Source organism: Lepidochelys kempii, chromosome 9 (assembly GCF_965140285.1).
Source record: "Lepidochelys kempii isolate rLepKem1 chromosome 9, rLepKem1.hap1, whole genome shotgun sequence".
NCBI classification, from domain to species: domain Eukaryota; kingdom Metazoa; phylum Chordata; order Testudines; family Cheloniidae; genus Lepidochelys; species Lepidochelys kempii.
Window position 1 is genome coordinate 97,620,597 of NC_136388.1, and position 25,644 is coordinate 97,646,240.

The 25,644-nt window shown below is 44.1% G+C and overlaps 2 protein-coding genes across 4 annotated transcripts in view; one reads left to right on the forward strand and one right to left on the reverse strand.

Annotated features, from left to right (window-relative positions):
- Nucleotides 1–2,384, forward strand: part of ARHGEF6 (Rac/Cdc42 guanine nucleotide exchange factor 6) — an 83,770-nt gene extending 81,386 nt beyond the window's left edge. The window contains exon 23 of one of the 2 annotated variants that reach the window (XR_012160633.2): nt 2,230–2,317. Coding sequence is in view for 1 of the 2 variants with exons in the window: in XM_078854263.1 (XP_078710389.1) it covers nt 2,230–2,310 (81 nt within the window). In the remaining variant the exon portion in view is untranslated. Of the gene's footprint in view, nt 1–2,229 lie in introns of both variants that reach the window. The other variant, XM_078854263.1, reaches the window with a different exon arrangement.
- Nucleotides 1–25,644, reverse strand: part of CD40LG (CD40 ligand) — a 57,409-nt gene that overhangs the window by 8,974 nt on the left and 22,791 nt on the right. For both annotated transcript variants that reach the window (XM_073358454.2, XM_073358456.2), the window contains exons 4-5: nt 5,049–5,186; nt 1,404–1,449 (exon numbers count right to left, since the gene is read on the reverse strand). In XM_073358454.2, coding sequence (XP_073214555.1) covers nt 1,404–1,449; nt 5,049–5,186 — 184 coding nt within the window. The remainder of the gene's footprint in view (nt 1–1,403; nt 1,450–5,048; nt 5,187–25,644) is intronic.

Genomic DNA, 25,644 nt, shown 5'->3' on the forward strand with positions numbered 1-25,644 from the left:
AGTGTAAAGGTGTTATGCACTCACAGAAACCAACCTCACCCAGACGGTGGGATTCTGTGAACTGCAGCGACTAACCACTTCAATAAGCCTTACCCTAACACTCTCTGCTTGGGGTGAGCAGGGAATGTCTTCACTGCAGAGTTAGCCCAGGCTCTGACGCACACAAAAACCCTTTCACCCAGGTTTGATGGTGCTTTCATCCTGGATTAGCTGGGCTGGCTGGAGGTGATAGAGCCTGGGTTCCACTTTCACTTGGGCTGGTAATGTGTCCACTTTCCAGAGAGGACACAGGCTAAATCACTGAATGCTGATAGTCCACCATTGCCTTGCCCTAATTCCCCATGTGCCTAGAAGGACAGACAAATCCTCCCACAATTTACTGGGAAAGAATTATAGAGTGGCTCAATTTACTGCAGTGCCAAGCATTATGGGATGTGCCTCCAGAAGTCCTAGTGACACACATGGGTGAGTGTAGCATCAGTGAGGATGCAGTAATACAGGCAGCTAGCCTAACTTGTATGAGCTAGCCTAACTTGTATGCTCAGACTCAGGTGCTAATCACCTGGGCTAACTCTGCAGTGAAGACATTCCCTTACAGGAGCCCAGTCAAGATATGACAGATGCACCAACGGGAATGCATCAGGCAAGACTATAAAATGCACACCACCAATAAGTATTTACATGCATGCCACCTTGACATGCCTTCTGAATACGTTGTGTTTCAATCCTCCCTTTGGTTGCGGGTATAGAGCCCCACTGACTTCAAAAGGGCTTTAACTCGCTGGCTCTGATTAGCAGCAGGAACTCATTCATTTGTCTGGTACAAACACTGGCCTCACAGAGATGATGGGCATACAATACATAGTAAATAGTTGGTAAAATATTTTCTGCCTATGTAAACTAAAGGATTAGCAGCATTGGGGCACTGGCAGAACAGTGCTTTGTTACTGGTTTAGCAGATTTAGCAATTTAGCACTTTTTGGTAGCTTTCCTGGCAAGCACTTTCTATTCTTCTGACATCTTATCCTTCTCACATTCCTAGAGATGTTCTTCTGCCTCATGCTATCATGATATAATAGCACTGAAAGACCCAGATGCTGAGCAAAGGACGCCTCAAATCTTGTTCCAAAATGACACCGTAAAGCTCAAGGATTGCCATAGGTATTAAGATACTGACTCTAGACCTTCTGAAACATCATAAGGAACCAAACCTGCTGCATGGGAGTGTTGCCATTGACTTCACTGGGAGCAAAATCAGGCTCCAAGCACAGGGCAGGCCATCCCCAGATTTTTTATGTTATCGATGGTGTTTTCAATGATGCAAAGAACATTGTCTCTTGACAGACCTACTTTCCACTTTATTTCATTTAGTAAAAGTTTTCCCAGAATATCAAGAAGTGTACCTTTTTGCATTTCAAATTTTGCACCATCCTTGCTGAGTTCTGCATCCTAAAACCAGAGCATTATAAAAGGTTATTCAGAGATTTGAAATCACATTTAATTAGTGTTCCAAATACAGCACATCTAATCCTACAATGTATTTGTGATAACCAAAGGTATCAGAATAGTATCCTTGGAGTTATCTGTGACCATATAATGATATTCACAGTAAAAGCGCATCAGCATAACTGAGAACAGAGTTTGACCCATAATATTTTAGATTTACATGAAACTTATCATCCTAAAGGATTGCCGGGCCGTACGAAAGGAAATGCAGCCAATTCGGGGAGCTAGAGGGTAGGACAGCTACCAATGGGTGTAGAGCACACTGAAAAATAGTGGCAGGGTTGGGGAACCACACCTTTACTCGTATGTAAATATCCATACAGAGCAAAACAGTTTGACCCTAAAGGTTAACCTGTATTAAACTGCATGTTATTCCTTTTGTCTGACAGGAGGATGAAGGGCTGCTTGCATTTCAAATCAGATGCTTAGAACACTAAGGCATCCCCTACCTACCAGCCTCATTATACAGTAAAAATTCCATGACTGGAAAAAGATTGGAGAACAGATCACCCAATTTTTGTTCTTCTGGCAAACCACCCTGACTTCGCATTAGCAGAATCAATGCTAGTACATAAACAAAGCATAGCACTTGGGGGGACAATATAGTGCCCCTCCTACACAGATACTCTACAAGTGACATTGGTTATTACTGTTTGGCAAGGTTTGAATAAAATAAATTGACAGCTCATCATCATTGAGCGTAATCTTCTCTGTTCTCTCTAGTGCCTGAACTACCTGATCAGTATTTCTGATGTGTGGAGAGAAAATAAATATTTGAGAAAGCAGAAGGAAAAAGGCCAGTAAGTTCCCATTTTCATCACCTGTGTTGTGAGATCTTTTCTTCCCTGCAGTGCAGCCCATTGGAATTCATTTTTATGGTAAGCAATATTTTTCATTGCTTTGGTGCAGCAGATATTTAAGACCTACTACGGACCTAATTTATTTCTGTTCCCCAGCACTGGATTCAAAAGGTGTTAGTGAGGTTACAGTTTGGCCCTGAGAGCTCTATTGACTCTCGGTTCTGGGATACCTATCACCAGAACTTGTGAAAACAGCTCTGCTGGGGTCACGCGCAGCAGAGTTTTTACTTTCCGTTTGTAGCTCACGGTTTAAAGGGCCTTTTATTTTAGGTTTTATATCATGAAAATGCTGTGACAGGAAAGGTGTATTTGAAAACACTTAGAAGAATGACTGTACAGGGCAATTCAAAAAGTGTGATGCTTTCCTACAAGGCTAGAGTACAGCGCTGCAATGCTGGACTCCTCCAGCTCAGACACACTACAGGGTATTCAGAACTGATGAGCCTGGTCAGTTTCAGGCATGATTTGCTTTATCAACTAGAGCCTGATCGAAAATGTTCGGAAGGACTCCCATTTGACTTTGATGGGCTTTAGTTTAGGCCCCTGATGTGCATGCCACCAAAATCCACTTAACACAGGTAGGAAATTATTATATCTACTGAACAGAATAAACACTGCTAATTAATTATTTCAAGAGCTAGGCAGATTGAGGGCACCATCCCCTAATCTGACACCAATTCAGAGTTCATTAGCTGGTTCCCTTCACCTATTCCATTCACTAGGATATGCCAGAAGGAACTTACTGACTATACCAAATGGATCCTAGTTAGTGCCTCGTGAATGAGCTCATAGTTAAGTACCTGAATTTCAAAAAAAACATGATGATAATATGTCCCTGTAGCTGACATCAAATATCTGGAGCCTTGTGCTAGCTTAGATGTATGCGTGGAATTCTCATTAACATTAATGGCACTGCACTTCCATGTGCAAACCAAGGGCTGTGTAACATCAAGCATCTATGCCGGAGCAGAATTAAGCCTCAGATATGCTATGCACACTGTTCTCATGCATCTCGAATAACCTGCTGTTTTGCTTCTTCATGAATAGCAGACTTTTTTCTAGCTGCTGAACTGTATGTGCTGCACCTCAGCCCCAGTAATGAAAATGAGCACAGTGTCTGGGCTCAGTTCTCAAGCGCTTTGCAACTTGTGTAGTCATTGACACCTATGCAGTGTGGGTGTAAAAACACAACCAAATCTCACACTGGTGGCAGCATTTTACACCCACCTTCCAAAGGTGTTAGTAAGGTGCAAGACAGTTGAGAATCAGGCCTTCTGTGTACTGTTTAGCACACAGGGTCAGATCCTACCAGCAGCCCACAAATGGAGCTCCCTGTCCAGTTCTGCATGAAAGCTGGCATCAGAGCAATGTTAATAAATCATAGAATCATAGGACTGGAATGGACCTCGAGAGATCATCTAGTCCAGTCCCTGCACTCATGGCAGGACTAAATATTATCTAGACCATTTCTAACAGGTGTTTGTTTAACGTGCTCTTAAAAATCTCCAATGAGGGAGATTCAACAAACTCCCTAGGCAATCTATTCCAGTGCTTAACCACCCTGACAGTTAAGAAGTTTTTCCTAATGTCCAACCTAAACCGCCCTTGCTGCAATTTAAGCCCATTGCTTCTTGTCCAATCCTCAGAAGTTAAGGAGAACAATTTTTCTCAGATACAATCTGAGATCAACTTGTAGGGCGTCAGCTCCATCACTCCCACTAAGCCGATGAGAGTTAGGGTGTCAAAGTCCTGAGTGTTGTACTGCGAACACAACCTCTTGTGTACACTTTTGTACCTACTGTCTTGTTTGTTAAATAATGGGTGCAATTGTTGTTACATAATGTAACTCATTTTAATATAAAAAAGAGCAAATCTTGTGAAGGGCTTAGAGTGACCCAGTATTTTGTCATCTATATTTTTGCCGTCTATATTTGTCATGCTTGGTGCATTGTAAATATTGTTATGTATAATGATACTCCTGTGTAATAATTATGATGTGTTAAGTGCCACTTGTATACCATGCACCAGGGGTGCTGGAACTAGGAGTGCAGGGAGTGCGGCACCACGCCCTGGCTTGAAGTGCTTTCCATCATAGATAGGGCTTACAGTTTTGTTCAATGGCTTTCAGCTTCCCCTCTATAAACTTGTTCCAGCGGCACTGCCATGCACTATATTTAACATGGAGGAGACATGATCCGAGCCCTCTGGAGCTCACACTCTAAACAGACGCAGTAACTGAACTCCAATATAAATGAGCCTTTCCTATACCTTTGTCTTCAGTACATGATAAATAATTAAATATCATTTTATCCCATGACTGTTAAAAGTTTCATTCAATGCAAATGATCCTCAAACTTTCTAAGACAAACATTCCATTGTCAACTGGGGCAGATTGTGTGAGTAAAATTACCTACAGGTGTTTGTGTTTGTACAATCAGGCTCTATAATATTTGTTTTAGTGGGCCAGATTCTGATCACACTTACGTTAAAATAATTCCATTTACTTCAATGGAGTTATTCTGAATTTAACTCCAGTTAAAATGGGATTAGAATCTGGCCCAATATGTGGAAGTGTACAAATATTGCTTTTTAAATACAGCTTTGCAATATTGCCTGTGTGTGCCTACATATGTGGCATTGCAAATCTTTATCAGCATCTTTATTTATTTAACAGCATCTTACCTTGACAAGCAGATCCTGGAATCTGTTTATGATCTCCTTACAGTCCAATAATGATGAGCCCGCACCTTCTGGTTTCCGACATTTTTGTATTCTTCTGAGGAACAAATAATCTTCATGTAAGCTCAACTCCTGTTCCAACTGTCAGTGAGATAATAGATAAAACAGAATGCTGGAGGCCAAGTGACAAAAGAACATAAGCTCATTGTGTTCTGAAACAACGTCTCATGAAACAGTAGATCCCTACACCATACCATACCTCAAAGGCCCAATCCTGAAGGCCATACTCAAGCAAAGTTCCCACTAACTTCAATGGGAATTTTGTCCAAGTAATGGCTGTAGGATTGGGCCCCACATCAGATTTCTGTATAAAATAAATAACAGCAATTGAAACTTGCTCTCAGATCTTTTGTATTAATTTTAGGGCTGTCAATTAATCGCAGTTAACTCACGCAATTAACTCAAAAAAATAAATCGCAATTAAAAAAATGAATCACGATTAATTGCACTTATAACAATAGAATACCAATTGAAATTTATTAAATATTTTTGGATGTTTTTCTACATTTTCAATATTGATTTCAATTACAACACAGAATACAAAGTGCACAGTGCTCACTTTATATTATTATTTTTTATTACAAATATATGCACTATAAAAACGATAAACAAAAGAAATAGTATTTTTCAGTTCACCTCATACAAGTACTGAAGTGCGATCTCTTTGTCCTGAAAGTGTAACTTACAAATGCAGATTTTTTTTTTTTGGTTACATAACTGCATGCAAAAACAAAACAGTGTAAAACTTTAGAGTCTACAAGTCCACTCAGTCCTACTTCTTATTCTGCCAATTGCTAAGACAAGCAAGTTTGTTTACATTGGTAGGAGATACTGCTGCCTGCTTCTTATTTACAATGTCACCTGAAAGTGAGAAGAGGCGTTCGCATGGCACTTTTGTAGCCAGCATTGCAAGGTATTTACATGCCAAGTATGCTAAACATTCATATGCCCTTTCATACTTTGGCCACCATTCCAGAGGACATGCTTCCATCATGATGATGCTTGTTAAAAAAAAAAGTGTTAATTAAATTTGTGACTGAACTCCTTGGGGGGAGAATTGTATGCCTCCTGCTCTGTTTTACCCACATTCTACATATATTTCATATAGCAGTCTCAGATGATGACCCAGCACATGTTTATTTTAAGAACACTTTCGCTGCAGATTTGACAAAATGCAAAGAAGGTACCGATGTGAGATTTCTAAAAATAGCTACAGCACTCAACCCAAGGTTTAAGAATCTGAAGTGCAGTCCGAAATCTGAGAGGGATGAGGTGTGGAGCATGCTTTTAGAAGTCTTAAAAGAGCAACTCTCTGATGCAGAAACTACAGAACCCAAACCACCAATAAAGAAAATCAGCCTTCTGCTGGTGGCATCTGCCTAAGATGATGAAAATGAACATGTGTCAGTCCTCACTGCTTTGGATCATTACATTAAGCAGAACCCATCATCAGCATGGAAGCATGTCCTCTGGAATGGTGGTTGAAGCATGAAGGGACATATGACTCTTTAGTGCATCTGGCGCTTAAATATCTTGCAATGCCAGCTCCAACAGTGCCATGCAAATGCCTGTTCTCACTTTCAGGTGACATTGTAAACAAGAAGCAGGCAGCACTATCTTCTGCACATTGTAACCAATCTTGTTTGTCTGAGTGATTGACTGACCAAGAAGTAGGACTGAGTGGACTTGTAGACTCTAAAGTTTTACATTGTTTTATTTTTGAATGCAGTTTTTTTTACATAATTCTACGTTTGTAAGTTCAACTTTCATGATAAAGAGATTGCACTACAGTACTTATATGAGGTGAATTGAAAATTTTTTTTTTGTTTTTTACAGTGCAAATATTTGTAATAAAATATAAACATAAAATGAGCACTGTACACTTTGTATTCTGCCTTGTAATTGAAATTAATATATTTGAAAATGTAGTAAACATCCACAAATATTTAAAATAAATGGTATTCTATTGTTGTTTAACAGCACAATTAATCACGATTAATTTTTTTAATCGCTTGACTTCCCTAATTAATTTACATGTTTCCCCTTTTCAAAAGGCAGAAGGTGAGACTTCATCAGTTGCTATAGGTATCTATGTGTGAATCTTGATGAAGAGCTTGATTCTGCCGCCCTTATTCCTGTGGAGTAGAACCTTGAATTGGTAAGAAGTCCCACTGAAATCACTGAGGCTGTATTGGGATGGAAGAACACAGACTCTGTGCCGATACACATTCCAGTGATTGGAACAGACTTCTGCATGGTCTGTGCTAGTGGATCCAAATGCAGGGTCAGACTCTCAGGACCTACTCATCGTGAGGAAAGGTGACGGATTCAGACTGTTTCTATGGTGTACGACCGCATTTCATCTTCTCTTAGACCAAAACAGTCCATTTCATAACTCAGAGAAGAAATATTTTCTTGCAATAATTAGTAATTACATTCATTCAGACAGACCGTGTTGCTTTGTTTCTCTTGAGTAGCACCGTACTGCACAAGTAGTTCCATTAAAATCAGTGGGACTACGTGCATAGTAAGGTACCACTCAAGGTGAGTACAGAATTTACAAACTGATCCACCACATGCAAACTAACCCGTTCTTAATCTTCCAGACTGTTTTGCCTCTTGTACTTTAACATTTGGAGCCGAGCTCTACATTCCATTGTTAGGGATCAGTATTAACTCATTTAAATTTAAATTAAAAATATGCAAAAATGTATATTTTTAATTTCAATGAGAAAATATTGTCTGCATGCCTTTTAAGGAGAATACACTTTATTCTATACCCAATTAGGTAGTTTTACTTGATATATGAAGCACAGCTGGCTACTTACTGTATATCATTTCTTTTACTTGACTAAAAAATAGTTTTAGGCAAGCGACTATAAGCATAGCATGGTCTAGCGGCAGTTTGAATAAGAGCAAACTTGAAAACAGTTTTGAAATTTTGAATTCTTTAAAAAATATTGTTAGAAGCATGAAGCAGAATAATTTGGATTATGCTTATTTTAAAAAACTCCACTCTCCTTAAGTGCAACTTATTATAAAATTATCATAGGCAAATATTTAAAAAGCTTCTGAAACCTCTTCCTTTGCTAGGTATCACTGTAAAGCTCAATACTGCTGAATCTAAAATAGTATCACAAAATAAAAGATTTCACCTTACTCCCAACAAAGAGCATAGAATAATTGTCAAACTGTTCAAACCAACCAAACAATATTTTCATTCTACTGTCACTGTATTTAATCTGATAAAATAAGCAGCTTGATTTGATATAATCTACACTGCCCTTTGCTACACTATTATCATTTTGTTAATTAAAGGGGAAAACTCTTTATGACAATGTATCTTTTATTAAGTGGAAAATGAATGCATAAACAAGAATGTTTACACGATAAATGCTGCTTCTATGTAAGTACAACTATTTGCATTATTCTGCCTCATTTTTCACTGTTGTTAATCAATTTTCTTCATGCTAAATGTAAATCATTGTTAGAACCAGTCCATTTAACATGATCATATTTCTAACCTTACCTTATCCAGCTTCATGTGAAGATATAAGCAAAAAAGTACAGTCCCAATAGTCTGTGCTATAATAAATACAATAAGAAAACACATAAAAATTTTCATGGTGTTAGGTGAGCTGGTACTGATAGGTCGAGGCGTAGTTGGGCTATAAGGTTCGTTCATTCTGTGTTCAAGTGGCTGTGGCCTCCCCTTCAAAAGCACGGTGCAGAAGCAGCATGAGAACTGCCTCGCTAGCATGCTTCTCAAGATAGTTAAAGGACAGGTAGTTGTGACAGCCCACACTTCCTGGAAAAAACCCTTCGTAGTGGGTAGGTTTGTTCATTACCGTCTCCCACAACAAAAAGTGACTTGAACTTTCTTCTTTCATTCACTTCCATACTTTTTCCTATTGTTCTATCAGAAGTCAGTTGAATGTTCTTATTCCATGTATTCATACTTGCCTCGCAACGCTCCAGAAAATAAGTGTATTTTTTTCCTACTGAGGACAAACATTTCATGGCTGATGGCTTCAAAGAAATGAGGAAAACAAATCCACAAGCAAAGCTGCTGAATTTCAATGTGGAGAGCAAAAGATTGGGAAATAGTCAAAACCAACACACACAAAAAGTCTTACTTTAATTTTTGTTTGTCTCCGTGAGGAAGGATGGTTTTGTAATTAAGGACCTAGACAGGACTCAGGAGATGTGAGTTCAGTTCCTGGCTTTATCACAGTCTCCCCTTTGTGATCATGGACAAGTTGCCTAATCTCTCTATGCCTGACCTCACCATATGTGAAAAGGAGGGGTAATAATACTTCTTGCCTCTTGACTATGGCACCTTCCTGACCACAGCACCCTGGGCGGTCACCCACATCACCCACCCATAAGGTCTGCCCTACGTGACAGAATGTCCACCCCACTTGGCCTGAGGGGGGTAAATTAGGCCAATTAACCCATAGGCTGCAGCTGGAGTAAAGCCAGGGTGTATTAAGGCCTAATTGCTGATGATGTCCAGCTGGTGGAGGACCTGGGCCGGGTTTATAAAGACAGGAAGTTGGCAGCAGGAAGGAGCTGTGGGGGGAAGTAGTCTGTAGTCACTCCCTGGGAGAAGGGAGGTGTGTTTGGGGGGCTATGGTGCCAACTGGCCTGTGGTTACTCCCTGGGAGGAGGGAGTTTGGGCTGGTAAATCTAAAGCAGAGGGGAGCCAGAAGGTACAGCTGGGAAGTAGGAAGGCATCCAGGGGAAGAGCAACATGGTCTGGGAGTGTGTAGGCTACCTTTGCTAGAGAATGGGTCCGTGGACTGGAACCCAGAGTACAGGGTGGGCCTGGGTTCCCCTACCAGCCACTGGAGGAGTGGCACAGTCAGGGCAGTGAAGGGAAGACTGCCATTTTTATAGGGAGGGACTTTGATACCCAGAAGGGGTGGACTATAGTGACCTGGTTGGAGGGCTGAGTCACAAAGGAGCACCCTGAGTTCCACAGAAAGAGAGACCATGGGGCGAGGAACTCACAGAAGTGGGCATCAGATCTGGAACTAGCTAATCCCCAGAGCAATCAGTAGGAGGTGCTCCAGTGGTGAGTGGACTCCATGACACTTGCACAATTAGGTGACAATCCTGCTCACATTGAAGTCAGTGGAAGTTTAATAACTGAATTCAATAAGACCAGGTCTTTAAAGAGAGACAGTACATTGGAAATCTGGTCCCAAATATTCAATAATCCGAGGGCCAAATCCTGGAGTCCTTGCTCAGGCAAAACTCTCCAGGCATTTCACTGGGATCCCCAAGAAAGTTGGGGGAAGAGGGGTAGTCCCCCCACCTAGATATGGAGAAGCTATCCACAAGCATCACCTTTTTACTCCCACTGTCTTGGGATCAAAGCAACCAAAGCTCATGAGCGCTAACAGTTGCGGGAGTGGGATCAGCACTAATCGTAAATAACAAGCCCCTCTATTCATAGAGAGGAAAGTTGGTCTCATGGTTAATGCACTGGCCTGGGATGGAGGAAATCTGCATTCATTTCTTGGCTCTGCCACAGACTCTTTGTGTGACGCTGGACACGTAGTTCCAAATGTCACTTCATTTCTCTGGGCCTCACTTCCCCACCTGTAACAAGGAGATGGTATCTCTTCATTTGTCTGTCTTGTCTGTTTAGACTGGAAGCTCTTCAAGGCAGAGACTGACTCCTAGTATGTGTTTGTACAGTGTACAGCCCCAGAAGGTTTTGGGCTGAGTTGGACCCTCTCGGCACTGCTGTAACAAAATCATGGTAATCTGTGGGCTCCTAAACCATTAGCAATTAGTGGGAGGGAGTGCTTGGATTTGTGTGGAGCTGAAAGTGGATCACACCATCGCAGAGAGCCAGATCTGCAGTTGCTGTAATGTGGGATTAGCTGTTTGCAATGTAAATCAGAGGGTTAGGTCTCTTGTTCAGACAGTGATCAAACCATCATATAAAGTTGTTAAATGTAACAATCTTATCTGATGTGCACATGGTAATTAAAGAGCCAGATCCTGCGGGAGTTTGAGTGCCAGCTGTGAAGTGCTGAGTGCTGCTCCACTCGCACTGACTGCAGTTGGAGTTGAGGATGCTCAGTGCCTTGCACGGGTGCTCAGCACCTTGCAGAACTGAGCTTGCAGCTTGCTGCAGCTATACACCCACTCTCCAGCATCCTGTCCTGTGTGGTTGGGGAGCTGTTTGCTGCAACTGCAACTGCAAATGCTGATAAGCACAAGCACCAGTGCCACCAACTCAGTTTGACCTTGGGCAGGTCACTGAACCTCTCTGTACCTAAATTTAGGATCAGTAAAATGGATGCCCTAATACTGCCTCAGATTTATCTAATATGAATGTAATAGAATAGTAGAGGAAGGCTCGCCAGCCTTATGGCTAAGACACTAGCTCTGGACTTGGGAGGTCTGCATTCAGTTCCTAGCTCCTCCACAGATTCCCTGGATGACCTCAGGCAAGTTCCTTATCTCGGGGTTCCCCGTTGGTAAAATGAGGATTATTATCCTTCTCTATTTAGATCGTAAGATCTTCAGGGCCGGAACTATCTCTTACTATACATACACATACAGCTCCGGGCAAAACAGTGCTCTGATCTTAGCTGGGCCTCTCAGCACCACCATAATACAAAGAACAAAAACCCTTGCTGCAGTGAACTGTTCCAGGTCAAGTTTCTTCTGCACACCTGGAATCTGATTTAAACATCGCCTTTGCTTTTCTATATGACAAAAGTTCTCCAAACCAGTTAGCCAAACCACAAACCCTTCTTCATTCAAAAGCCTCTTGAATCACCCCATCCTCTGCCAAGGCCAAAGGAAGTGAGCTTATAATTTAAAAGAAGCAAACAAAGCGAGCCCCTTCCTTCCCAAGTTACCCCACCTCTGGGTTTCCCAGTATATCTTGTCTTTGGGCTGTCTTTCTTTTGGACAGCCAGTTCTTCGGGGATGGGACTATTACTATTTTTGCATATTATACATGGCTAAGCCCACTGTATGAACCAAACATTAAAACAGTATTATTATTTATTATTACATGTATTATGGTAGCAACAGAGAGCCTGGCACTTAGCCATTGAAGTCAGTGGAAAGATTCCCATTGCCTTCAGTGCGTTTTGGCTCATAGGTCCCAACTGAATTCAAGGCCCCATTTTGCTAGCCATTGTACACACACATTGAGAGTAGCTGGAGACTACCATTTTGTTCCTGTTAAACTCAAGTTGACTAAGACCTTTGCAAATGCTAAACTAGACACTCAGCAAAGATTTGTGCTAGGACACAAATGTTTGTGCCTATGCTAGACATGTGCTGAGAGACAGTTGCTGCCCCAAAGAGTTTACAATCTAAACAGACAACGCAGGCAGAAAGCAGGTGCAGTGGGACTATCTCCATTTTACAGATGGGGAATTGGGCTCACAGAGATTAAGTGACTTGCTCACACAGAGACTCGGTGGCAGAGCCTGGAATCAAATGCAAGTCCCTGAGTCCCAGCCCAGTGTCTTTACTACAAGGGCATCCTTCCTCTTTAAGCACATGTGGTAATAACTCAATTTTCCTGACTTCTTCAAAGTTTCTTCTGAATTTAATACTAGTTTTCAAAGGAACTGTTTAAATGAGAGAAAAAAGTGCTACATTAAGTCATTACCTAATACTTTCCCCGAATCCTTCAGTGTCAATAATGTGTGAAACCACAGCGAAACATTTTATAAAGAACAGCAGCTGAGGTTTTGCACAGATATTCCTAAACCCTGGCTATCACCTGCAGATGAAACTCATTCAAATAATCTTTTGGATAAGTACCAGCAGCTATTTCACCGAAATGAGCACAGCCTTTGAATAACACCGGAAACTCTTAAAGCCCTTTACATGCACCCTGCAGGGAGGAGATGGTACTTTCTAGAACTTAGCTCAAAAGGCCCAGGTTTTCAAAAGTGGGTTAGGGTGGCCTCCATTTTTGGGTGCCCAACATGAAACCCTTAAAGGGGCCTGACTTACAAAGGTGGGTACTCAGCACTTTCTGAAACCAGGCCCCTTTCTGGTGTTGCAAGTTGAGTACCCAAAATCACAGTCACTTTTGAAAGTCTTGGCATAAAGTCACTTGAACAATGAATCTACGGGAGAATAGTACATCTGGGGTTCTGGCAGCAATTATCAATGCCCCCCTTGAGAGATGGAAGATTGACAGCTTCTCTTAAGGAAGTCTGGCCTCTGCTTACTTGAAATTGGCAGTCTGGCCAATCACCATCCTATATCTCATCTGAAAATCTGGTGGCAAAGCAACTCTCTGAGTGTCTGGCAGCCTGAGGTCTCTAACTGTTGTGGGGGTGAGTACCAACCGGGGCGTGGCACTGAGACTGCTCTGGCTGAGTGAGTAGGTGATGCTAGCAGTAGATCTGCTGGCTGTCTTTGACACCCTTGACCATGAGATGGCGGTGACTCTTTTGTGGACTTCGGTGGGGCTGGGCAAAGCTGCTCTTGGGAGGCTCCATCCTTTTCTGACCGAGCATTCTCAATAGGTGGTTTGCTTCTCCAACCTGAGGGAGCTCTCCTGGGAGTCTCCAGAAGGCTCCATCTTGTCACTCCTCTTGATCAATGTGCGTATATGGGGCTGCTGGGAAGGCTAGGGAGGAGAAGGAGGTTGCAGTGGTTTTAGTATGCTGTTAGCACCCGGTCTTATAGTTCCATCCCACGGGGCCCTGCCAAAGTGTTCAGTTGCCCAGCCCAACGTTTGATGAGATCAGGGCAGTGGAGGGTATGAGGAGGTACACCCTGTCCCCACAGGGCCCTCAAGGAGGCAGAAGCCCATGCTGCACACCACCCCACCATGCTTGGGGGAAGCAGTCATCCAGCAGTATGGAAGACTGGGTGGATGTAACAGAAGGGCCCTGTGGCCCTGTGGGTGGCTTAACTGTCTGAGGGCAGTTGGGAGCACAAAAAGGCCCCAGTGGAGGATGCCAAGGGCAGGAGAGTGTTTAGTTGTGTAGGATTTCCCATGGGAACTGAAATCTGTCAAGCTTGAACCCATCAATGTAGACCTGCAGGGCATGGGATGGTTTCATGCCCAAGCCCTTTGAACAGAATCCCAGGCCCCAGCTCACAAACCCCCTCCTGAACCAAACCAGGCTGGGTTCTCTCACAGGCAGATCACCGCCCGCTGTGTGACAGGATGGGAAAATGTGATCCATCACTTGGATGCCGAGTGACCTACTTAGGGTATTTCCACTGATCAGCAAATTATCACAGCTATGGTTAGAGCATTCAGCTTTGTTTACTAAGAAAATATCCGGTAGCCTCCCCTGATGTTCTGGCACATACCGTAGTGTTGCTGCAACGCACCATTGAGTATGCTGATGAAAGGTGTGATTTTGCATTCTCACTAGTGGTTTGTGTCTGGCTAGCTGATATATATCGCTTGCCCCCCTGTTGCTTTACAGTGTCCTGCACTTAATGAACATGCCACAGTGCAACATGCTAATAGCAATACAGTGAAAGGGAGGATTTTATTTTGAGTCTCAAAGGCAATTTGGTGCAATGCTGTGGGAGATACAAGGAGTAGAATCTTTAAGAGGATGTAAATTCAGGTATGTCGCACAGGGGTAAGGAGGGCACTAATATTTTAGCTTCCCAGTTGTAACTTTTTTATAGCACATCTCTCTTATTGACACATGAATTTGAAGGCTCTAGGTTTAATATATATTTAGAAAACCAGCTATCAGCCCCAAGTTTCAAGATGGTCTTTGCAAACAGGGAAAAATATAGCCAGAAAACAGCAAAATGCTGTCAGCCTAAAGAGAAATGCTATGTTTGACTCTCCCTAAGTTTTGAAATAGAAAGTTATATCTAGCCACATGAGCACAGAAAAGACATGCAGGAGTGATTGTGAAAAGGTCTGAAGCTCACGGCCCTGTATTTAAAAAAAAAGTATAATTATCATGATCCCGTACAAACCAAGTACTGCACTTGCAAATTGTCATTTGAACATGGAAATCCATAATTTGTGCATGTAGATATAAGAATGTGTTACAACCTTCAGCACGTTTGAAAGCTATGCCTTCAGTGCTGCAGCAGAGACCTCCACCACTTGACCTAAAGAAGTAACTCTGCTAGCTAGCAGCAGTGACAGGTTTTTCTCCTCTAGGGAACGAAGCACACACTCTGCCAGTATGGTGCATATGCAGCCCAGTCTGCAGTACTATATTTTGGTCCCGGTGCTGGCTCCACATTTTAAAGCAGCCAGGCTGAGTTCTGGAGAAACACTCCATCAGTCATCAAGTGAAGTTGCAGAGAGCACCTAAAAAGAACCACAGAGTGATGTGCTGACACAGCAGCATCAGAACGCTGTGCCCCAATCACTCTGAGGCTTTTTGCAACTACATTTCCCATAATCTTGTCTTCTTCCCTGCCCCTCTTCTCCTCTTCTGACTGCTGTGAGGAGGAAGGTGTCTCTGTTCCTCTTTTCTTTCAACCTTTCTTACTCTGCACCCCGTCTGTCTGTAGGGATAGCGACTGCAGTCTGTTTATTCAGTGCTGCTTCCAGGGGCTCAAGTCACAGGGAGCGTGAGGAAGGCCCCCAGATGGTGGCTTGTTCTCTAACCAAGGCCAGGCACAGAAAAGTGGCTTAGGCCACACGCTTGGTTTTGATGAGAGCAGAATGCGGGTCTCCAAAGGCTCAGTATGCGGCTTTGGTGCTGCTGGCTGAGCTTCTTGATTATAAGACTAAACCCACCATCTCTTCACCAGGAGGGCACCTTTGACTTTCACCAGCTCAAAAGTGATGCTGCATCCCACTGCATCTGCTGTGACACAAATAGCATCAGAAACTGCTCACTGAGGCAGCTGTGCCTACCACTCCCTGCTTCCTAAAAATAGACCCTGGAAAAGCTCCACGCTGTGGCATTAGCCTTGCCAAAGCCTTGCTGTCTGAGTCACAGGGGAAGAACCCGTCAGGCAGAGGCGCCCCATGAGCTCCCCAAGCAGTGCGTGGCCAGGCTTAGCACATGCCGAAAGCAGTTTTCACCAATACAATTTTCAGAGGCTTGCGCGCATCAAAGCTGAACTGAAATGTGCAAGTGGGGCTCTGCCCTTTTATCTTGTGACAGAAAAGAGTAGGTGTGTGGAAGAGCAAAAGCTGCGGGAGGCCCCCAGCCCTTCTAAGTGCCAACACCATCTTCCTACAGGGTGGGTGGGGAGGGTCCCAGCATTACGCTGGCACTCCTACTCCTAGGCCTTTCCTGAAATAGATACGTGACAGTGTTCTTTATCTCTGCCGTGTTAACCAGCAAAACAAAAACACACGGAGGACTGAAGGAAGACACAAGCTGAGTGAGCAACTGCAACAATCTACCAGAGACTAGGTTTGCCCTTTCTCCAGAGTTAGCGGGTCATTCACAATGTACTTAGAGCTGTTTTATGTTGTGACCCCCATCACCTGTACCTGGGATTGTCCACACACTGGAAATAACATTCAAAATGCAGGGGCTGCTTAACCCTTGCCTTGTGCCTTGTGTAGTGATTTACACCTGCTGCAAAGTGGGTGTAAAATGCTACCAGGTCAGAATTTTCCACTTATTTACATGGTGGGAGCATTTTACACCCACTTTGCACTGGGTTTTCACAAGTGTAAATGATAACACAAGGTGCAGGGCAGTGCAGGATCAGGCCCAAAGAATTTTGGAAATGGCTCCTTTGCTTACACGGTGCGTGAGACACCTCACCAATATCTTGCAAGGTGCTGAGCATCACCCAACTTCTACTGCCTTCAAATGTCAAGACCAAAAACAGGTTTCAGAGTAACAGTCATGTTAGTCTGTATTCGCAAAAAGAAAAGGAGGACTTGTGGCACCTTAGAGACTAACCAATTTATTTGAGCATAAGCTTTCGTGAGCTACAGCTCACTTCATCGGATGCATACTGTGGAAACTGCAGAAGACATTATATACACAGAGACCATGAAACAATACCTCCTCCCACCCCACTCTCCTGCTGGTAATAGCTTATCTAAAGTGATCACTCTCCTTACAATGTGTATGATAATCAAGTTGGGCCATTTCCAGGACAAATCCAGGTTTTCTCACCCTCCGCCCCCCCCCCCCCCCCAAACTCACTCTCCTGCTGGTAATAGCCCATAGTTTGTGTGTGTTTGGGGGTGGGGGGTGAGAAAACCTGGATTTGTCCTGGAAATGGCCCACCTTGATTATCATGCACATTGTAGGGAGAAAAGAAAAGGAGTACTTGTGGCACCTTAGAGACTAACCAATTTATTTGAGCATGAGCTTTCGTGAGCTACAGCTCACTTCATCAGATGTTTACCGTGGAAACTGCAGCAGACTTTATATACACACAGAAATCATGAAACAATACCTCCTCCCACCCCACTGTCCTGCTGGTAATAGCTTATCTAAAGTGATCAACAGGTGGGCCATTTCCAGCACAAATCCAGGTTTTCTCACCCTCCACCCCCCCACACAAATTCACTCTCCTGCTGGTGCTAGCCCATCCAAAGTGACAACTCTTTACATAATCAAGTCGGGCTATTTCCTGCATAGATCAAGGTTTTCCCACATCCCCCCCACCCCCATACACACACAAACTCACTCTCCTGCTGGTAATAGCTCATCTAAACTGACCACCTGGAGAATGGTCAGTTTAGATGAGCTATTACCAGCAGGAGAGTGAGTTTGTGTGTGTATGGGGGTGGGGGGGATGTGGGAAAACCTTGATCTATGCAGGAAATAGCCCGACTTGATTATGTAAAGAGTTGTCACTTTGGATGGGCTAGCACCAGCAGGAGAGTGAATTTGTGTGGGGGGGTGGAGGGTGAGAAAACCTGGATTTGTGCTGGAAATGGCCCACCTGTTGATCACTTTAGATAAGCTATTACCAGCAGGACAGTGGGGTGGGAGGAGGTATTGTTTCATGATTTCTGTGTGTATATAAAGTCTGCTGCAGTTTCCACGGTAAACATCTGATGAAGTGAGCTGTAGCTCACGAAAGCTCATGCTCAAATAAATTGGTTAGTCTCTAAGGTGCCACAAGTACTCCTTTTCTTTTTGCGAATACAGACTAACACGGCTGTTCCTCTGAAACCTGTCATTGTAGGGAGAGTGGTCACTTTGGATAAGCTATTACCAGCAGGAGAGTGAGTTTGTGTGTGTGTGTTTTGGGGGTGGGGGTGAGAAAACCTGGATCTGTGCTGGAAATGGCCCACCTTGATTTTCATACACATTGTAAGGAGAGTGGTCACTTTGGATAAGCTATTACCAGCAGGAGAGTGAGTTTGTGTGTGTGGTTTTTGGAAAAAGGGGGGGAGGTGAGAAAACCTGGATTTGTGCTGGAAATGGCCCAACTTGATTATCATACACATTGTAAGGAGAGTGATCACTTTAGATAAGCTATTACCAGCAGGAGAGTGGGGTGGGAGGAGGTATTGTTTCATGGTCTCTGTGTATATAATGTCTTCTGCAGTTTCCACAGTATGCATCCGATGAAGTGAGCTGTAGCTCACGAAAGCTTATGCTCAAATAAATTGGTTAGTCTCTAAGGTGCCACAAGTAAGACCAAAAACAGGAGCACTCAGTGTGAGTGCAGCTCCTGCAGATTCAATGGGAATCTGTGCAGACGTCTGAACTGGGACCAGTCCTATTCAACATATTCATAAATGATCTGGACAAAGGGGTACACAGTGAGGTGGCAAAATTTTCAGATGATACAAAACTACTCAAGATAGTTAAGTCCCAAGCAGACTGGGAAAAGCTACAAAAGGATCTCACAGAACTGGGTGACTGGGCAACAAAATGGCAGATGAAATTGCATTTATCAACATTAAAAGTAATGCACATTGGAAAACATAGTCCTAACTATATATCTACAATAATGGGGTCTAAATTGGCTGTTGCCACTCAAGAAAGAGATCTTGGAGTCATTGTGGATAGTTCTCTGAAAACATCCACTCAGTGTGTAGCAGCAGTCAAAAAAGTGAACAGAATGTTGGGAATCATTAAGAAAGGGATAGCTAATAAGACAGAAAAATCATATTGCCTCTATATAAATCCTTGTTATGCCCACATCTTGAATACTGCCTGCAGATGTGGTTGTCCAATCTCAAAAAGGATACACTGAAATTGGAAGAGGTTCAGAAAAGGGCAACAAAAATGATTAGGGGTATGGAACAGCTTCCGTCTGAGGAGAGATTAATAAGACTGGGACTTTTCAACTTGGAAGAGAGACAACTAAGTGGGGGATATGATAGAGGTCTATAAAATCATGACTGGTGTGGAGAAAGTAAATAAGGAAGTGTTATTTACTCCTTCTCATAACACAAGAACTAGGGGTCACCAAATGAAATCAATAGACAGTAGGTTTAAAACAAACAAAAGGAAGTATTTTTTCACACAATGCACAGTCAACCTGTGAAACTCCTTGCCAGAGGATGTTGTGAAGGCCAAGACTATAACAGGGTTCAAAAAAGAAATATATAAGTTCATGGAGGATAGGTCCATCAATGGCTATTAGCCAGGATGGGCAGGGATGGTGTCCCTAGCCTCTGTTTGTCAGAAGCTGGGAATTGGGTGACAGGGGATGGATCACTTGATGATTACCTGTTCTGTTCATTCCCTCTGAAGCACTTGGCATTGGCCACTGTCGGAAGACAGGATACTGGGCTAGATGGACCTTTGGTCTGACCCCGTATGGCCGTTCTTATGTTCTTAAATTTGACATGTTGAGTACTCCCCATTAAGCTCAACATGTGCTTAAATGCTTTGCTGGAATAGGTCTCAGCGTTTGATCCATTTCCGGCCACCCTCACTAAATATTCCCCACTAGGTTAATAAATGCTAGCTTTGCTCTGGAAATCATTGCAGAAATATTAATAGTTAATTTTCTTCTTTTTAACATGAGGACAGACCCTAGGGTGGGTCAGCGAGAGCATGAAATTAAAGCCTGAGATTCTGCTGCTTGAGCTCAAGTACTCACCTGTGTTAGCCAAGGCCATAATATGCTCATCAACCCCTGTGGGTGGCCCAACCATGACTAACTGGGGACAGAGCCACACTGGGTGGGTGTGGGTTACATAAATAGCTGGCACATGTTAAGGAGGAAGGCTGACTTTGGGGTTAAGACATGACACTAACACTCAGGAGTTTTAGGGTCAGTTCCCTGTGCTGACCCAGACTCCCTGTGTTCTCCTTCATCTGTAATATGGGGATAATATTTCCTTTGTGTAGCTCATCAATTTAGAGTGTGAACTCTTCACAGCAGGGACTGTCCCTTTTTGTGTGCAAGCACCTCACCTAATATCACAGGTGAGGTAGGTACTGCTGTAATATTAAATAATGGTAAGGGAGGAAGGATGGTGCAGTGCTGAAGATGGCAGCCTTGAACTCAGAAGACCTGCATTTAGTTCCCTGCTCCACCGTAGACAGAGACCTCTACAGTAAGCAAGTCACACAGGCCCAGATCCTCAGTGGTATTTAGATGCCATAGATTTCAAGTGGAAGTGAGGCACCTAAATACCTTTTGAGGATCTGGGTCTTAGTCTCTCATTGCCTCTGTTCCCCATCTGTACAATGGGGCTGATAGCACTTCCATGCCACACAGGGGGTTGTGAGGATGAATACATTAAAGATTGGGAGGTTCTCAGATACTTGGGGGTTGGGGGCCAGGTAAGCACATACAGCAGATAGAGTAATAAGAACTGGGAAGGGCAATAAAAAGGTCTGTGCAGTGATTAGTTTGCCAGTGGAAAGGCTGCCACAGAGGGCAGGACTGAACCCCTGAACAGGACCAGCACAGCACTCAGTCTGAGAGAACTGGTTAACTATGGAGTCTGGAACGGGAGAGGGACTGCACAGAGCAAGGACACACAGGAATCCGAGTCCATGCAACAGGCTGCTCCTAGAAAGCTGTTTCCATCTGAAGGCTATTCTGGCATCTCTGTGATATGAGTTGGCAGTTTCACTCCACTTTCTAGTGGACAGATTTCCATATAATGAAAATTACCCCCACCATTAGCCACGCTTCAGCAGAGTGGCTAAGGACCAGATGGGCCCTTCATGCCAGAACATCCCTCGGATGCTGGATGGCTCATCCAGGTCCGGGTCCAGGTGTGCCGGCCTGCTGAGGAGGGGATGTTGTTTTGTGACGAGAGAACTCCACGCAATGATTGCTCCAGCACCTTTTCACTTATTACTAATATTTAAAATGTGCATGATTGTAGCATCTAGAGGCCCCAGCAGAGATCAAGACCCCCTTCCAGGCACTGGGCGTTCACACAAAAGAGACAGTCTCTGTTTCCAATCTAAACAGACAAGGTAAAAAAAAGCATGGCAGTGCTATTGTCCCCATTGTACTGAGGGGAGCTGCGGCACAGAGATTGTGTCTTCCACAGGAGTCTGTAGCTGAGTCAGGAACAGGTCTCCTGTGTCCCATCGCACACCTAAGGGTACGTCTACTACACTGTGATAAAAAAAACAGCTGCACCACGTCTCAGAGCCTGAGTCAGCTGGCTCAGGCTTGCAGGCCTCAGGCTGCGGGGCTATAACATTGCAGTGTAGCTGTTCTGCCTCGAGCTGGAACCCGGGCTCCGAGTCTGTCCCCCCCACATGGGGTCTCAGATCCCAGCCCGAGTCCCAGCGTCAACACTGCCGTTTTATAGCCCTGCAGCCCGATACCCATGAACCCAAGTCAGCTGACCTGGGCCAGCCATGGCCGGGCGTAGGTCTTTGATTGCAGTGTAGCCATGCCCTTTGTCACAAGACCACCATTCATCTACTTTCGCAGGCTTTTTAATCATTTCAAAACTCCTTGTGAAGAGGTTGGGTGACTTTGCATTGAGGGCTGCTCAGGCAAGGGGTGGTGCATGGGCAGCCTTTCTTCCTGGATCTTGGCCTCTGCTCACATTCACATACAATAATATTTCCATGAACATGAGATATTCCTGAGCTAAAAAACGGAGCTCGGCCCACTAGAAAAGGCAGGCAATCAAGGGTCAGTGCAACGCAGCCCCACAGGCTGAATCTAATAGACCCTGGTCATAAAGATGACGGAAAACCTTCCTGCCCAAATTAGCTTCTCCATAAAAGCCTCACCACCTGTCTGTGACTTAACATGAGGATTAGTGTGGGGCAGACGGGATCATTGCACTAAAATGGCAATTTGCATGCTGCTGAAATCCCCAGAGTGCTCCATTTAGTACCTCAAGCCAAACAGAGAACACAACCCAAGCATGATGAGAGCCAAAGCTGATGCTCTGGTATCACAGGACCACTTGCAAGACAAGGCTGGGGCACAACAAACACGACTGATACCATAATAATAGCCCACAACACTGCAGTGTTAGCACTGTAAGCTGTAGCGTTGCGGCCACTGGTGTAAGCGTTCCTTTATAAGGAGCTGAAGCTCTGAACGCTGCGGCACTTCTATTGCCAGAACGTAATGCCTGCATGCTCTTCCCAGCTCAGCTGGTTTGCCACAGGCTCTCCTGCAGTTCCAACCTTCATCCCCTCCCACCACCAGCCCTTGGAATGGCAGCCTTCTCAGCCAAAGCCAGACACTAGCCTGGGATTGCAGTAGCCCTTCATTATCCTTTGCCTCTAGAAAGTGACTCTGCTAGCAGAGATCCCTTGTAAAGATACTGGACTGCAAATGTTAAATTGCAAGCAGCATGTCAGATGCCAGCTCAGCTCTGCCACCTACTGACTCATCATGCACCCATCCATCCATCTCACACTTAGCCACACACTGCTTGGTCAGGAAAGTGGTTGGTGAAAAGAAATTAACAGTGCAGCAAATGTGATGCACCAAGTGACGCTGGGGAAAACTCTAAAGTGGGATGCACAAGTAAACTCATTTTCCAAAGGCTGTGTAAAGATGACACTTAGAAGTACACTAGAAAAAGAGTGCTGGCCTCAAGCTAGTTTTAAAACTGCAAAACAAGGTTTCAGAGTAGCAGCCGTGTTAGTCTGCAAAGCAAGGGGCTCTGTTAAGAGGCAAATAAAATACAGCTGCATGAACATGCATGCTGCTTCAGGCAAAATCAGTTTCTACCACTCAGTCTCGAGGTTAAGTGATGCTTCAAGCAGATCTCAAAGTCTGGGCCTGCACCTGCCCTCACTGACGTCCACGAGAGTTTCCAGTGCTCTGTACTTATGAGGATTTGCCCTTTGGAGCTGTGTGAGGCCCAGTCTTGTGAGGGTAAATATAACGGGAGCTGAGGATTGCTTAGCATACCACAAGATCAGGCACAATGCACATGTCCCTGGGATGTTGTGGTGGTCTCCCAAGAAAAACATTTTCAAGATCATTCTTTTTGAGACAGGGTTTGCAGGGATTCCACCATTTCCCCTGTTTAACTTCCCCTCTGCCATCTTCACAGGCCTCTTGAGGCAACCACTGGCCTCTCATATTAGCATATGGAGCCCTTCGGCCCCTGACTGTGCCATTCCAAAGGCTGGTGGTGGGAGGGGATGAAGGTTGGAAAGGGAACTGCAGGAGAGCAGCACCGGGCACTCCCCTCTCCAGAAGGAGCTAAGAGGCCTGTGATCCCTCCTCGCACCAACAAATGAGAATCTTGGCTGCCTCCCATAAGCCTCCTGAATTATCTGGACAGACTGCAGCACTGTCCCTTGGGGAAGGAAACTCAGCCAGGTTCAATATCTGTCAACCATATTCTAGCTAGGTTGACTAAAGTATTCTTCCATCAACCTAGCTGCATCTACACTGGGGTTTAGGTCAGCATAGTTACAGTGCTCAGGGGTGTGAATCTAATGTTGATCTGAATTTATGTAGATCTAAATTTTAAGTGTAGACGAGGCCTCAGTCTGCAGAGGGCCTGGATCAATAGCTTTGAGTGGTGTGAACTGCTCCAGTCAGCTCAGCGAAGGGTTAACTCAGGGGCCCAGGAGGATAATTTAAATGCAGCTTGTTAGCTATTTAATTGCTCTTGGAGGAAAGAAGCTGGAGGGTCACAGATCTGCACAATTGTCTGCTGTGAGTGTCATCTCCCTGGGAGCAAGCTGGGCAAGACTGTGTCCAGCCCACACATGGGTGTAAATGCAGCAAGGCAGAGAGTGTAGGGGGGAGCTCTCCTCTCTGCACAACAGTGTGGGACTTGGTCATAATGGCAGCCCTGGGCGCCAAAGAATTCAGAAGGCTACTTCCCTTGTCCGAAGGGGACAGGTAGAGGGCAGGGCTATGACTCTACTCTGCACTGACTAGTGGAACTGGACATGGGCTTGATCCAAAGCTCTTGAAATCATTGGGCTATTGACTTCATGGGGTTATGTATCAGGCTTCATGTTCAGGGTGAAGCTGACACAGCATCCTCTCCAAGGATGGTACAGCAGCCACATATCCCCACAGTTCTCTTTGCTTAAGAACCGGTGTGGCCCCAACAGCACCTGCTTGCAGGATAAATAATGTTGCAAAGCAAATGAACACCTTGCCCCAGTGGCAGCATGCTCTTTAGAGGGTGAGAAGGCCTTCAACCATGTGAAGCTGGGGAAGTATCTATTCTACACTTTGGAGGCAGCCCTGCCTCCTCTGAAGCCAATGGGAGTAGTGAGCAGTGTATTGGCTCAGACCTGGCCCAGAGTTTATTGATTTCAATGGGATTATCATTTAACACATTGGCAAGAGTTTTAGCGGATGGGATTTTGTCACACCCCTCTGGTTTACACAGAGGCATTGGCAAAGACAGGCCCTTGAATCCACATCCTTTTACACTGGCACTAAAACGTTTATTAGGCATATTCAGAGGTGACACAAACCCCAGCTCGCACAGATTCCAGTGTGCCACCACTCCTCCCATGTACAGTTACTGTGAGGGGAGCTCTACAGCATAGAAAACCAATGGCAGTGGCTGAAGTTCTCCCTATCATGTGAAGCAAATATAAGTCTTAGTCTATAAATAATAAAATACAAAGGAGAAGATGAGGTTAACACTGGATTTACTTTTATTAATATTAAAAAATCAACCAGCATTTGCAGCATTGGAAATAAAAGAGAGAGAAAAAAGCTCTCAGTCCTTGTGCTATAACAACCAGCCTGCCACTGCAGGGAGGACGACGTCTCCAGAATTAAGTATCCATCACTAGATCCATTCCACACCTCCAACATTCAAAAGCAAAAGGGCATACGTGTCGAAGAAAGGAACAGGCTGGAGACATTTGGAATTACATGAAGTTGTTATAATGACTTTGATACTACAAATATGAGAAAAATATGTGTTTCCTAACTCAAAACATGTTTGATGAAGTCTGTGTAATAAACGTACTATATACATCCACACTCAGTTATATACACAGGGATTCCTTTTCTCAGTTCTTTTTTCCCCCTCTTCTTCTTTACGTGTGCACACTGTAAAAATCCAAGAGTTTCTAAACTTAGGGATGGTTTTTTATTCTGGTCTTTCTTTGACACACTACATTAATGAGGTGGTAAATGTCATAGCTGGCTCCTCCAAACTCCAACCCTGAATGTAGCAAAGGATTTGGTGAGGACTTCTAGAAAAGAGAACTGCATGTCCACATACTGC